This window comes from Pomacea canaliculata, linkage group LG14 (assembly GCF_003073045.1).
Source record: "Pomacea canaliculata isolate SZHN2017 linkage group LG14, ASM307304v1, whole genome shotgun sequence".
Classification (NCBI taxonomy): domain Eukaryota; kingdom Metazoa; phylum Mollusca; class Gastropoda; order Architaenioglossa; family Ampullariidae; genus Pomacea; species Pomacea canaliculata.
Window position 1 is genome coordinate 12,460,633 of NC_037603.1, and position 15,568 is coordinate 12,476,200.

At 38.6% G+C, this 15,568-nt stretch overlaps 2 protein-coding genes across 3 annotated transcripts in view; both read left to right on the forward strand.

Annotated features, from left to right (window-relative positions):
• The first annotated feature begins 709 nt into the window (after nucleotides 1-709).
• Nucleotides 710-10,781, forward strand: LOC112555462 (neuronal acetylcholine receptor subunit alpha-10-like). The gene is made up of 10 exons (XM_025223886.1): nucleotides 710-952; nucleotides 3,018-3,178; nucleotides 4,220-4,264; nucleotides 4,626-4,735; nucleotides 4,984-5,179; nucleotides 5,350-5,471; nucleotides 6,826-6,998; nucleotides 7,555-7,641; nucleotides 8,004-8,122; nucleotides 8,425-10,781. Exons 1-10 carry the CDS (start codon nucleotides 865-867, stop codon nucleotides 8,758-8,760), a joined length of 1,437 nt encoding a protein of 478 aa, XP_025079671.1. The 5' UTR covers nucleotides 710-864; the 3' UTR covers nucleotides 8,761-10,781.
• A 1,842-nt stretch (nucleotides 10,782-12,623) lies between these two features.
• Nucleotides 12,624-15,568, forward strand: part of LOC112555454 (uncharacterized threonine-rich GPI-anchored glycoprotein PJ4664.02-like) — a 46,614-nt gene continuing 43,669 nt past the window's right edge. Inside the window, exons 1-2 of one of the 2 annotated variants that reach the window (XM_025223871.1) lie at nucleotides 12,624-12,690; nucleotides 13,572-13,660. In XM_025223871.1, coding sequence (XP_025079656.1) covers nucleotides 13,615-13,660 — 46 coding nt within the window. In that variant the 5' untranslated portion in view covers nucleotides 12,624-12,690; nucleotides 13,572-13,614. The other variant, XM_025223874.1, reaches the window with a different exon arrangement.

Genomic DNA, 15,568 nt, shown 5'->3' on the forward strand with positions numbered 1-15,568 from the left:
TGTGTATGAGAGGAGGTGGGAACAGAGAAACCAGACGGGTGGAAAGTAGGATAGAATGGTGGTTGGGCTGGGCACCAGATTATGGGTTAGTAGGATTAGGGGTGTATTTAGCCAAAATTTTGATTGGGATTTTGTGGGGGTACAGGAAAATTGGTTAAGAAAATGGCATCTTGAATATACATTATACATGAACAATGCATTATAAATCTTACCAACAAAATCAAATGGGATGATTTGTTTTTTTTACACTGTATTTCTTTCCTCGGTGATAGAGGTTTGCAAAAGATAAAGTCCAAAGTACATGCTATTAGCAGTTTAAAAAGCAAAGCTTGTACGGTTTGTGTGCTTTAAAGAATTAATGCATGTTTGAAATTCGAGTTTGCACATAAATATAACTAAGCAAAACTCGCCATAACTGTTGACAATTTACACCTCACAACATATACGTTTGCCAAACAATTCAGATTAGTTCATTGTTTATATGTTGCTAATTCTTCTTACTGCTTGGTGTCTGGATACCAGGGCCAAACCCTCCACTAATGTTTACCCTCCTCCTTTCTATCTTTTAACATTAACACCGCGTTGGTTCTTATCCGGACACAAACCGATTCCAGTTTAAAAGCGAGGACTCAAACCAGTTTCATATTCTTGCTAACCATGGCTCGTGATTCGGAAACCAGTTTGATCGGAGTTGTAAACAGAGCGGCATGCACTTATCAGCATTATGGTGGTGTTGACGGAGATGTAGGTCAGGCAGGGTTGAAGCGCGGGAGCCGCCGTTTTCTTTCTTCCTGAGCAGCAGTGTGCTTGTGACCCGCCCCTACACTCGTCTGCTTCCCTCCTCTCTCGCTCTGGCTTGGCAACATGGAGGGGAAGAGCAGGCCTGCTACTGTCCTCACACATCTGACGCTGATAACTGTTGTTCTGCTGTCTTCATCCTCCTGTGCACGAGGTGAGGAGCCTGTCAGTGTGGTTTATACAACTTGCTCTCATAACAACGCAGTTTGTTTTGCTGGGCCTGTAGTTCAACTGGTGAGTAGTTGACTTCCATCAGTCAGGAGATAATGGAAGGGACTGACTCCACACCTGTTACCATCAGGTATTGTGCATTCTTCTGCAGGTATTTCCCGTGAGACGTTTGGTGCTAAAGTATCCATGAAACAACTGAAACAGTGCACAAAACTGAGCTCGTGCTTTCGTCTCAAAGAATCTTTGAATACAAAAGATTCATTTAACTTTCTCAGAAAGGATCTTGTGGATAAAAGTTTCACCAGGTTTGGCAAAGTTTTTATCTAACGGTTGTAGAAAAACTTTGACCCGACGGTCAAACGTTCGTCCATATTTTTGTTGGGGCCTTTAGTGACTTAATTCCAGCTTCGTAATCATAGTGTCCATGACAAATGATGACATATAGATAATAGGTAAGGTTGCCATTACAGTGGGTTCAGCTGTGCGCGTCAGATCGTCATAATTATCACTGACGACTCACAGCTACACACCCACAAGGCGGATTCTGTTGATTGTCCTTCCAAGTAAACACTAAAAACAGGAAACATATGCAGGAGACGAACATGTAACAACCTTGAAAACTTACTAAGATCAGTTTTTTATTAAAAAAAAACTAGTTAATAAATTCTAAAAAATATAAAAGAAGAAATAGTATAAAAAAGAAACAAATTTTATGATAGTATTCAAATCTCTTTGCATAAAATGGTATCCTCTTTCCTTTCAATTTTTAAACAGCAGTAACGCCAGCCAAAATAATTGCTGTTTAATGAGTCTTTGACTTGAAGCCTGTTTACAAACTCTAATATTAAAAGAGTCAGATAGGCTATCAGTAATTTATAGTAGCAGCCATTATCAACATTTTTCAGACAGTGCACTGTGGTGTTTTAGATTAAGAAAAATACATCTCTGTAGCATCATATATCTAAAAACAAACCCAAATATTTCTTGGTGTAAGATTTGTCACATTGAATGATCATTATCATTTATCCTTTGACTGACACCAGCTGATGACCAATGGTGTTGGCCTGCCAGTCCCTTTCATTGGTGGACCTGAATAGATGCAGCAGCTAACAAGACTTGCCCATTATTGGCCTCTGTGCATCTTTGCATTGACCACTTTCCAATTCACCCTCAACAACAGTCTTAAAGAGGTTTCACGGTCAAACTAAGCCAATCTGTGCCACTTCACCGTTTCCACCAGATTTTCCTGATGGCAACATTGCTCTGTATAACTTTTTTTTTTTAATGGTCTTACATTTCACATAGGAAATTCAGAGCAGTTTTCTAAAGGTACTTGGTCTCAAATGTCTGGATTATTTTTTTTCTGTATCAGCAAGCTGAGTTTACATCTTGCATCCATACAGCAAGAAAGGAAATATGAAGGATTTGTAAATCTGCACTTGATGGCAAATGTGATGGTGTGTCAAAAAATTCTATTCAGAAAACCTTGGATACATTGTGCACAAGATAGAAATACACATAGTATTGCATGTGTGTGTAGGTTTTTCATGCATTTGTGTGATTTTATGGGTGAGCCATAATAAATACATATTTAATAATATACATTATTATTACTCTCTCTCTCACACACACAAACAACCCTTCCCATACACATACACACATGTAGAGAAATCAACACCATGCAGGAAAACACAATACTTAAATGATGGAGTTATCTTCTTATCTTGAAGCAGTTCCATGTCAGGAATAGGGTGGTGGCAATCCAAGAGTTCATTACCATTTTATAACAGCCATTCAGCCCTCAACACCTCATGATTGAACCTGCTAGCTGTGTTCACTCAAAACTACCCTTCAATCTTTTAGGCAATCTCTACAGTACTAAAATGCTGTTTGACACCCATGGTGTTATGAGATTTATGGAAGGTAGGATCAACCAACTGTTCAAGTAAGAAAAAAATCTGCTTGTTTATTAGAAACAAACTTATGCACCAGTTTTTTTTTAGTGACACAACAGTGATCATCCTCTTTGTGGCTCCTTGTGTTATCAGTTGGAGTAGGGCATACCAGAGGAGACGGAGCTGTCTACCATGAGGAAGCCTTAGTGCATGCACTACTGGATGAGTATGTGAAGGAGGCCAGGCCTGTTCAGCTTTCATCGCAGGCAGTTAATGTGTCAATTTCCTTTTCATTTGTCCGAATTGAGGATCTGGTAAGTGATATAGTAATTTGTCTTGTATATCTGTCTTTTTTTTATTATGCTAAGCCTTTGCAGTTTTAATTTTATTTTGCCATTCCTCTTCACTCTTTGAATACTGGGAAGGCAGCAGGCCCAGATGGCATTCCTGCAGAGGCACTCAAGGCAGACCCAACAGCTGCAGCAGAGATGCTACACCCCATGCTGCAGAAAATTTGGGAGCAGGAGCTAGTTCCAGTAGACTAGAAGCTTGGCTATCTAGTAAAGCTACCCAAAAAAGACGACCTGACCCAGTGCAGCAACCTGCTTGGGATTGCGCTGTTGTCCTTTCCCAGCAAGGATCTGACCAGAATCATCCTTAAGAGACTGAAGATTGCCCTAGACAACAGACTGATGCATGAACATTCAGGTTTTCGGTAGGGTAAATTATTCACGGACCATATTGCTTCACTGTGAATCATTATTGAACATTCCATTGAATACTTTGAATACATGAGAAGGCTTTTGACTACACAGACAGGAAAACCATCTAGAAGTTTATGAAGAACTACAGATTTCCACCAAAGTTCATTGCCATATTCCAGCAGCTGTATACCATATACTAACTCGACATACCAGGTGATCCACAATGGGAAACTGACCAACTCCTTCACAGTGAGGGACTGGACTGAAGCAAGGTTGTTGCTGTCACCAATAATCTTCCTGATTGTCCTAGATTGGATCATGAGAAGAACTTCTTACAGCAAAAGGGGAGTTCATTAATTGGACCTTCACCATGCAACCTGAAGATCCCGACTTTGCAGATGACATCAGCCTGTTGTCCCACAAGCAGCAACATGCACAGACAAAGTTCACTCCGTTCTCTGTGTCATGGCTGAATGTCAGGCAGCCGTTGTAACAATATATTTAGTAACAAGCTAGGCCTAGTCTTAGCATCTGATTAGGTGATAAGAACAGTGCCATTTATAAAATTCTATGTTTGAAAGCTGTTTAAACAATCATGCACATGCTTTACAGTAAACAAAATGTGAAATAAAACATATTTTTGCTTTCCAGATAGAATCAACAGACACATTTTCAGCAACAGTATACATAGCACAGGTAAACGCTTTGCAGCTGTTAATGTTCTGTGTATAACACAATAGCTAAAATATTTTTATTCACTGAGTTAATATCTACATCTGCCTTTGTTAATAAATACATTGCCATTTCTAACAATTAAAATGAAATGCATAAGCAGACAATTAAGCAGTATAAATCCACAAGTGAGAATAATAATTTGAAATCATAGCAAAATCGTAGAATTTAACGAATGTAAGCTAATATAATATAATAACAGAAATATAGAGAATTCAGTTAGGAAAAAAAGAATAGTTTGAAGATCTGATTGTAATGACTTTCACTTTTGTTTTAGTTTTTGTTTTAATTTTTCAAAGAAATAATAGTTGTTGAATATATGCAGACATGGAAAGATCCACGTCTTCGTTGGAATGTGTCAGACTTTGGAGGAGTGCAACAGATTACATTACCAAAAGAGAAAGTGTGGACACCAGACATTGTTCTCTATAATGTGTAAGGTTCCACAATGAAAATAATATACAAGCAAAATGAGTTTATTCCCTTATGCTTTATGATTTTGTCACATTGTCATTCATTTAAATGTTCATTGTTCTCATGCACATCTTAAGCCATGAAGTGTTCATGTTGAGGCACATGCATCTGGTCACAATCTAACACATCAGTCGACAGGCCTTTGTTCTGATTGTATGTTAATCCTTATGATTACAGTTAAATTTTACAATTGTTTTAATGTGTCTCAGTGCAGTGCAAGGAACACCAGAACCCAGGTATGAAGACACAGTGATTGTCTTGTTTGATGGCAGCCTCATCTGGGTGCCAATGATGACCATATACAGCACATGCCCCATGGACCTGAGGAACTTTCCATATGACACACAAGTCTGTACTATGGTTTTTGGTTCCTGGAAGTATTCTTCCAAAGATATGTCTGTCACGGTGAGCTGTGTTTTAGATGTCTTTAACATAAAAAAATGAAGGTTGTTTGCTAATGATGTCAGTGGCAATGGTTGAAAGGATCAGTGAACAGAAAAACACAATAGTAATAATAATGTGAACAGTGGATGATTATGAAAACAGCATTGATAGCAGCTTTGATAATGTTTCAGTTTGTGTCCAGTAATGAAAAGGAGGTGGATGTGAATCTTAGTGATGATGACTCCAGCTACCCCATCCATGAACACCCACAGTGGGATCTACTTGACAACAAAGCAAAAGCAAAGATATCCCAGTAAGCATGAAACTCATCCTGTTCTTACTTTGTTGAAGCATGGCTGTCATCACCCGACTTCTAAAGAAAGCTAACCTTAACTCTAATAACCTAAGAAACTATTTCCTTGTTGCCTTTCTTACTTTCCTGTTAAAAGTAATTGAAAAGGTTATGCTAGTCCAGTTTCTGAACCATTTCTCAAGCCACAATCTACTTGAACCATTTCAGTCAACTTGTCATGAGAATAATTTGACTGAGACAGCATTGCTGTGAGTGGTGAAGGACTTACCATCTGCTTGCAAAATAGAGGACATCTCCTTCCTGTCGGTGCTGGATCTGTTGGCTGCACTCGACCTTGAAATCTTTCCAGCACCTTCTGTATGGCACTTTCATCCACTCAGGCACTGTTTTTAGCTGGCTCTGGTTCACACCCTGTTGGTGGTAGTTGTAGGCACCACATTGTCGTCTGCTCTTCTGAGCATGAAGACAAGATCACACAACACTTCTCCTTCATGAGCTTTTGCTGGCTATCAGCCTGAGCTCATGTTAATTACTGCTCACTCCTTATTTCATTATCCTTGTCCTTATTTCATGTTTTGTCACGATTATCTCTGTTGGCTAATTTTATGTTTTAAGAATGGTTGACTGTTGGTTTGTTTGTAGTCTTTCATGTTCAGCAAGTTGAGTTCACATCCACATAGGAAAATGCACTTTCAGTTATTGTTATCTATTGATGACGATCAGATCTTGTTATAAAGACTTACAAAAGCAGTTCACTTACTAAATATTAAAAAATTCACTTCGCATAATAAATATAAGAACGGTGAATTGACAGCTAGCTTCATCAATAAATTTGGTAGGAGTGATATAGTGCTGGAAAAAAATCAAATCAAATCAAATGACCATTACTACTTTTAAGAAGACTGTTTTTCCTCTTGACATAAAGTATTACATTATGTACGGTCCTTCTGGAATGTTTTCTTTGCATAAAAGTGACTGTACTTAGTTAGGTGTTAACTCTCCAATCACACTTCTTTGTTTTTAATATGTTAAGCAGATACTTTTCCACTTAGGAATACCACCAAGAATTTATTCATATTTTAAATAAGAACACTATAAATCATTATAAGTCATTGCAGATGCACGATTCAAGTACGACATTCATCTGTGGAAAGTGTGTATGAATTAATGAAAAGAACCATTTAGTGAACTGAGTAATTTGTAATGAGGGCAAGAAACCATCATTGGAACCTTAACTTCGATTAGTTCCTCTGAGGGATACTTCTTTGTAGGTCTTCAGTTTATGTGTACCGGTTTCATTGATGGTGCTCTGGAATCTGGCTGATTTAAATCTTTAAAACTGGAATTATTTCAGGAAAACCTACCCATGCTGTTCGGACGTCTATACACTGATCTCCATCACCTGTCGCATGCAGCGCAAGCCACAATTTTACAGATATCTTACAGTGGGCCCTGCAGCAGTGACTGGTCTTTTAGTGCCAGCCATCTTCCTGCTGCCTGCAAGGATGAAAGAGAAAACTACTTTTGGTAGTGTATATATCTTTCTTTTGCTGTCATCTATTTCAACCTTCATTCATGAGTTCATTATTGAATTTGTATTTACCTCCTATTATATTTTTAGAAATGACCTCGTTTTCTCATTATTGTTTGCAAAGGTCGTACTAAGATTTTTTTTAATTATCATCATTTACATTTTTAAGTACATATAACATTTCGGTTTTCATAGATATGTATGAAAAAATGTAAGAAATCAATTTGTAATTGTCTTAAGCATTTAAGCTTTCAGACTTAAAATGTATTAAGCAGAGCAAATAAATCAGGTAGAAGAACAATAACAGAAAATTGGTAGCATCATATGTATAGAGCTGAATTTTGGCGGTTCTTGCCCTTTAGTCATTTTTTTGTAGAGTAGAATACAATTTACATAAAAATGTCTACTTCTGTTAACCTGCAAGTTTGTTTTTTGCTTTCTTTTTAGTACCAAAAACTGTAGGAGCCTTTATTTTAATTCTTTTACCTGGTTAACAATACATGTCTTGATGGTGTTAAAAGATCTTAATGAGTGTCATTGCGCTGTGTGCAGGTCTCCTGTTGTTCCTCTGTCTAGCTCTGATGATGTCAATCCTAGAAAATGCCATCCCCTTCAATCATGGCTCTCTCCCTCACATAGGTCAGTGTGGCTACTGTCACTTTCATTATTTGTCATCTTCTTTTACATTGAGGCTTGTTACCTAATATATCAAAATAAGCTTTATTGCTTTTTTCATTATAGCATCATTGTTATCATAGTAATCATCACCATGAGTGTAGCCATTGCAGTTTTTATCATCAAGATAATATTAATAACATAAACACTACAATTTAAAGTGTAAAAATCCTATGTTTTGTTTTACGTCACATTTATTTACTTGTGTTGATAACTTTCTAGAATGGCTATGATGGTCAGTATTAGCTTAGTATTAAGTGAACAGTAACTGACTGTTTGAAGAACAAACATAACATTTTGTACATTTGCTCTTCTTCTCTTTCCAGCTTCATTTTATCTTGGAACTATGATCCTGACCTGTTTTAGTATCTTCCTGTCCATTATTGTAACAAACATCAGTGCCACGGGCGCACGAAGACGACCTCTTCCAGCATGGTTACGCACAGTGAGTATCCATCTTGTTTGCAAAGTCGACACATTTAGAAAGATAGATCGCTTCAATGAAAAGTGGACTATATCATACATCTGTTAAAGAGAGAACCTTAAACCTTCCCCCAATTTATCAGTAATGTGATCAAGGATAACAAAGGATCATAATACTGCTGTCTTGTTTTGATTCATGCAACACTATTTTTTTTATCCTTGGGCAACAGTGCCAGCTATCAAAATGTTTTCAAACATTGACCCTTTATTTAGCTGTTTATGCCTGCATTTAACACATTTGCCTGTCCTTGCATTTTCATTCAGTTGTTTCTGGGCCGTCTGGGGCTACGCCGGCTGCTTTGTGTTGGCGACTACTTTCCTGTTGACAACCTGTATTCATCAGCCCTTCGTTCTGATGACACATTCTTGTTGGAGCATCCTCAAAATGGTGATGCTAGCTCAGGTCCTTCAACTCCAACAGAGTGGCATCTGAAAGAAATGCTTCGTTGCATCCGTTTTATCATGGGAAAAATGGCGGCTGATGATTCTTATCACAATGTCAATCAGGAGTGGGAAGAACTAGCTCGTGTTATTGACAGGTGCCTGTTTTTTGTTTTCTTTGGATTTTACATTTTTACGGCTGTGTCACTGCTGCTGTAAAATGACAATGTTACCCAAGATGCTTTATGTTTCTACAAAGTTTGAAATACTTTCTAGCTTTCAGTGATCAGTTTCAAATATGATCATGACACATCAAGATAAACATGCCTTTTGTGTAAATAATAAAAAGAACAAATCAGATTTGTGTAAAATAAGAGATATAGAAATTATATAAAATAAATGTTCGCAGATATCAAGAACAAATTTTTATTTAAGCAGGAGCATAATCAGATCACATTTGCTTGAGTCATATCAGACAAACATAAAGCTGTATATACAGATGGTCAAAGGAGGACTGGCTGTCTGCTGAGTTCCTTATTAGTGTATATTGTTCTTCGTTACTGGTCAAATACTCATGATTTTGATGGTTTAGAAATAGTGTTCATTACAGCAATAACTTCGAATTTCCTTTCTTACTTTCTTTTTCTCTTTCTATAAATTGCTTGCCCTTGATATGTGCAGCTTTGTGACCTCCCAAGTGAAGTGTGTATAGAAGAGTGTGGTTACTTCACAGTTGCTTTACATCTGTTATGTATATAATTAAAAACTATTTCAATGTCTGTTAATTGAGGTGATGTTTTCTATTGTTATTTGCTTTTATGTAAATACCAAACATTTAAGTAACATTTAAATTAAAATCATTACAAATGATGCTACCTCAGCTAAAATTATCGAGCAATGACTGAAACATGACAGTTGGTACCAACTTTGAATGGGTGAATTTCTATCCATGACCCATTCAACTATGGAGTATCCAGTTGATGATTATCAGCACTTAAAATGCAAGTAGGATTTAACATTTTTGTTTCCATGAGGCTGAAGATGGGGAGTGGTTTGATATGTTTACTTGGTGTACCAAAGACATGAAGGTTCAGTCAATAAAATTAATTTTGTTTACAGTTATAATGCAGGTTTCAGACCAGTTAGTACAAGTTAGACTTTTTAACACAAGCTGTGCTCATTAGATATTTGAATGCTATTGATACTTGCATTAGAATTAACATCAACTGATCGACCTTTTATACATTTTCTATGACATATTTTTTTTAGTTTTATTCAAGCAAGATTCAAAATAATGATCTATACTTCATACTTTGATGTTTGCTAATATCCTGTTTAATGACCTTTTACAGGTTGTTTCCTCTTGTCACAAAAATGTTTTTCATTGTCACAGATATGAATCCTAGTCCCTTACAATATCCATGTCAGTTTATTAAATTATTCTGTTCATCTTATTGAACCCCTTCATATCATTATCCAGACACTTTGTTATACTTTCTGACATTGATGTTGGCCTGGGTCCAATCGTCCTGTCTGAAGGGAGGTAATACAATTTGAAGGTGGAATGGACATCACGTTTTAGATTATGTGTATGTGGAGTATTTAACTTCTTCGAATATAAGTTCCTTAATTTATGGAGATGTTGCACAACTGTTTTGTAGCATTGTTAATACAGCTGCTCAGTTTTAGTTTTTCAATTAAAAAACAGATGGATACCAAAAAACCACCAGCTGCAGTAACATACCATCAGACTGATTCCATGACCATTATAAATTAAGGGCATGCATGCTCTCTCTCACTCGTGCTTGCTGCTACTGTAAGTAGAGAAATATTGTAAAGTGTTTTGTGGATTTATGAAAATCACATTTCTGCAAAAATGACTGTCCACCAGGTTGTGAAACTTTTTAAGTCAAATAAAACGTATTCATGTTTGAGGAAAGTCACATCACTTTTGTATATTTTTGCATATATACATACACAAAATGTTTGCTGTCAATGTTTATTATCATTCTTGTACTCCAACCACATGTTGATTTATTTAAACATTAAAGAGTTTTGTTTCCTTAGTAAGTTTATGTATTCTCTGTAATTAAGAATTTTAAGATGTATTTTTTTGCAAGATTTTTTGCAATCATTCTATAGTCATAAGGGAGACTATTGAGTGAAATTTAAAGCAAAAGGAATGTTGCAATAGCCCTGAGTCTGTAATCATGGACAAATAAAGCATCGAATTTCTTGGGTTTTCTTTTAAAAGTGTATTTTCATACCAAGAGCATAGTACTTGTGAGATGAGAAAGATAATTCACGTGTGTGTGCATGTGCTCATGTCTGTGCTCATGTCTGTGGATCTCCACCAGTCTACTACTGGTCGTCGGGGGCAGTGGTCGTCAGGACAAGGTGAATCATTCTCCCTCACGACACTCACACCAGCTGTGTAGGAAGCGGTCTTGTGTATGTGTCAGGTCGTTTCATTAGTGTTTTAGCGTGTTTTATAGTACTCAACCTCATTTTGTTTCATTTGGTTAATAATAATAATTTGTTTGCTGTGTGTTGTCGGTTGTGTTTGCGCACGGGGGTGAAGTGGTTACTAGTGTGTAGTTGTGGACGTGCGAAGAAGCAGGTGAGTGGGTGTGAGAGGGCGAGTCGGGTGAGCGAGCCAGCAGGTGTCTACTTTTTGGGAGTTAGACCATCCTTCTCTTCACCACATTCGTCATACAGAGGAGAAACATATTTTTTACTAACATTTTTCATCACTTAAAAAAAAAAGACCATTTTTTTACATCCGTCTCCGTGACCAACACCCTCCACTTCCCCGCTGGTTAGATGGTCACTGAAAATACTCGAATGATGAGGCTTTCCTGTAATGAACTGAGAAATTAGCGAGGTGTGGTCAACAAGCAGAGAAAAGGTGAAAATGGAGAGAAAATGGCTTCTTCTCTCTGGAAGAAATATTCAGGAGAGACTGCAAACTTCATCAGTCTGCAGAGGATGTGTACTGATTGTGCCTTCGACATGCTATGTCTGAACCGATAAATTTGTGTACATATCTTCGGCACCTAATTACGAAAAGGTGGCCCAGGTTCCTAATATCATTTTTAACCGCCAGAGGGGAACCAGCCTGCCTGCAGTCTCGATAAGCTCGAAATAAACCCAATACTCAAAGAAGAGTGCGTTCAACACCTCTGCTCTAGAACCTGACCATATTTATTGCAGCCATCGCAGAAGTCGACGAGATTGTGCTCTTCGACTTTGAGCACCGAGTGTCACTTGGTTGTTTAAAAGAATTGCAAGACCAGAAGTTTGAAATGGAGCAAGGGTTTCTAACTGTGGTACGCGAAGGTATGAGGGTGGGAGCACCATGACTAAGTTCTAGACTAGTATATAGGTATTCTTAGTGGGTAGGGTTGGGTGGTTGTATTTAGTCAATTCCAATTTTAGCAAGTGATACTCGTCTGGAAAAGTTTGAAGACCGGGGCCATAGTGTTGGAGAAGGTAAGACAGGAAGGGACAAGGACAGGAAAGGAGGGCCACCCTCATGTACAGCTGATCCACAAAAAGTGAGACATAGCACCACACTCCCCAACAACCTATAAGAGTCTTTACCTTAATTGTACACATTCTTGCAAGGTCGGGTACTTGCTGTAAACATGAAAGTGCACAAGAAAAACATAATCTGGATTCTATTCTATATACATTCTGGTTTGTGGTATTTTTTTTAAAAAATAATTTGTTCTAGTAAGGAGGAAAAGCTGTGAGGCTTACTGTATATTCTGACTGGTGCACTCATAATCAAGCAATTAGCCAGCAAGTGTGCGAGCATGATAATGCTTTGCTTTATACTTTCATGATGGCAAAATATGTGTTGAAGGATGTGGAAGGCGGTGTCCCCAAGCGTCCCTCGTGTCAGAGTTGAGAGTTCTCCTCTGGTGTTCGTCGTGTTGCCGCAGTAAAACTCTGTCATGGCCACCGAGCGGGTTGGGGCGGGTGTTTGTGAATTCAGTTATGCATCGCTTCATTCTGACCAATCGTCTCTTACCCGGTCTTCGTCCTCATTGTTTGTATATCCCGTTTATTTTTTCACCCCATCCATTCTCTTGTGCAAGCTTGTCTGAGAGCGTCTGTGAGCAGGATGAACAGAGGCTTATGAAGGTATTACTCATAACATCGGAGAGAAGTGTTCTCAGATAGACATTTCAATATTGAAATTTCAGTTTTTTATTTGAGAGAGAATTTATAAGTGAGAATATAATGGGTTATAAATTCACAAGTGTAGTCAGGAACACAAAGGAGGTGATTTGCATTTTCTGAAGGAATGACTGATTGAATCTGTCAAACGAACAACCGTTTTCTTATCAGGGGATGTTTTTGTTCAGGCCCAGAGGCTAAGATATACAGTTTGCCCGTTTGTAAGGCATCTCTGACTGTATGATGACTTTAAAACATTCACTTTGTGTGGTGCCTGCACCTTTAAGTTCACGATAGGTCATAGGTCATCAGTCAATATGTCTCGCTCTGGCGCACTGCTGCAGCTCCCACGAGCAGAGAAAAATGTGGCAAGTGAAGTGCGAGATTATGTAGATATATACCTCCTTGTATTTCCTTCCATAAAATTTTTTCCGTGTATTTGTTGCCATGTATTCCTTACATGTATAAATTTGTTCTCAGGTATTTTTACATGTATTTCTTTCCATATATATCTTTTGTCATAAATTTCCTTCAAAGTATTTTTCGCTGTGCATTTCTTTCCATGTATATTTTTGTCATGTATATTTGTGTCATGTATTTCGTACCACGTATTTTTTGTAATGAATTGCATTCCTTGTATTTCTTGACATTAAAAAAATTTCTGTCATGATGTTTTGTCGTGTATTTTCTTTCTTGTAGTTAGTCTTTGTGTTTACTTTCTTGATTTTCCCAGGTGTTTATTTTCATTGTTTTACTGACGGTTATTTTCTGTTTATCTTGTCCCTGTGTTTACTTACTTGCATTTCCGTACAAATATTTCTATTTATTTTCATGTTTTTACGCAGTCCTGGATCTTTGCTGTCCACCTGCCAGTCTTCAACGTGTGTAATGGTGTTGTTGCCCGCTGACACCCGTGTTCTAAACATGAAACTAGGTGAGTGAGTGATTGATGGAGGGAGGAAGAAGTCTGTAAACGTGAAAAAGATGAATGAGTCTAATTAAAATAAGCTGTAGAGTAGTCTTCGCTTTCACTAGGGACATGAGCTCTTTGGACAATCCGGAAAAGAGTTTCGTATACAGTACATTGGTGTGTGAAGGACAGGCCATCCACACAGACCACGTGGTCCTCCTGGTCCTGCTGTTCCCTGTCTTGCAGTCCGACTGTGGCAGGAGAGAGAGAGAAGGGAGGGACAGGGATAGGGAGGGAGGAGACGGCAGGTGGCGCGCAAGTCGCCGGAGAAGGAGGAGATGGTGGACAAGACAGAGGCGCCACCTGTTCCTACAGCAAGCAGCTGTCATGTCGACACAAACTTTACTTGCAGTGCCATGCAGTGTGCAGGTGACGATGCATTCGTTCAGGAACAAACATATTGTCAAGGGTGATAATCAACAAAGACGCCTCATCACCGATCTGATCGCCTCTGTGACAGTTACATCCCTTGTGTTCCGAAGAGGACTCAGGTCCTGCACGCTGACCTCGGTCAAGGAAAGACAAGTCGTCTTGCACTGAGTGAACTCGTCTTGAGTGTGGATGAAGTCTTGAAAGTGTCAGGTGGATGTGTAAGTTACAGGTACGCTTTCTTGTAGGTATGGACATGTTGGCATGTTGGGGGTAACGGTGCTTGTGGCTATTGAGAGATTCAAATATCATTTCTTTCTTGATACTGTTAATGAACTGAGGCCCCTTAATTGTGAGCGTTGATAGGTTTGTTGCTAGGTTAGCGCAACATTCCCTATTTGTTATTATTGATAGGTTAAGGCAGCATTCCCTATTTGTTATTATTGACAGGTTAAGCTGGCTAACCTGGCCAAAACACCCCCAACCCTGGTTGGTCTCAAACAGGTCTCGCTGTTGAACTCGTCCAACCGAACCCATAATCTTATTTCAATAAGACATTGTGCTTGCATGTCTGGGAACGTTTTGAAACACGAGATGAAATAAGAGAGTAGAGATGTAAACAGCACATAAAAGATTGCAAGCGGCGGAGGTTATTACCCTTGCAAGGACACTGCACCCGGGCTGTAGGTTTCTTTCGTCACGTGACCCCGCCACCGGGAAACGCCCTTAATGATTAATTGGAGAGTCACGCTTGCTTGCCGAACCATCGCCACGAGGGCGGGGAGAGGTCGACACAGAACTGAGCCTCGGTCTGGAGGTGGGTGGGGCAGGAGGGGGGAGATCTTACCTACCCTTGTTCCGTCTGACCTGCGTCAGGGGCAGTGTACCGTGTACTTGGAATGATCCGTGAGGCGGACAGACGTGTAGATAGCGATGATATTTCTTGTACATTGGTCGTTATGATTTGATCTAATCTACACGCGTTGCTGTAGGCACGTTACCTGCAGTCGTTTTCTAATTATAATTTGTGTCAACTGTACAGTGATGGAATGTGCTTGTTGTCATGATCTTTGATATTCATAAAAACAGATGCAGCTCACGTGACTTAATAATAAATAACATATATATATATAGACATGCGCAGTACTTATAACAGGTATCGGCATACAAATGAGTTCAAAGAGTTTAAGACCAACATAACGTGATAACAAAGGACGTCATAACAAATTACGTAATATTATGACACGCCACAACAAACTGCGTAACACCATGACATACCGTCATTAGAAATTACGTCACAATATGACGTGTCGCAAAAAATTACGTAGCACTATAACACGTCATGACAAGTCCCATAACACTAAGTGTAGGTCAATGCATGAGAAATATTCTGTTCTTCTCTATGTCCTCCATTCAATGAGATGTTTCTGTAGTTGCTATATCGGTATATACAGTATATACATGGTCGACCTGGGCAAAGTACGCTTCGTCTTCCGGGTATCG

Coding starts and splice junctions, on each gene's coding strand:
- LOC112555462 (XM_025223886.1), top strand. CDS start 865: ATGGAGGGGAAGAGCAGGCCTGCTACTGTCCTCACACATCTGACGCTG. Junction 4,736..4,983: donor GACATTGTTCTCTATAATGT/GTAAGGTTCCAC, acceptor AATGTGTCTCAG/TGCAGTGCAAGGAACACCAG. Junction 6,999..7,554: donor GAAAGAGAAAACTACTTTTG/GTAGTGTATATA, acceptor CGCTGTGTGCAG/GTCTCCTGTTGTTCCTCTGT.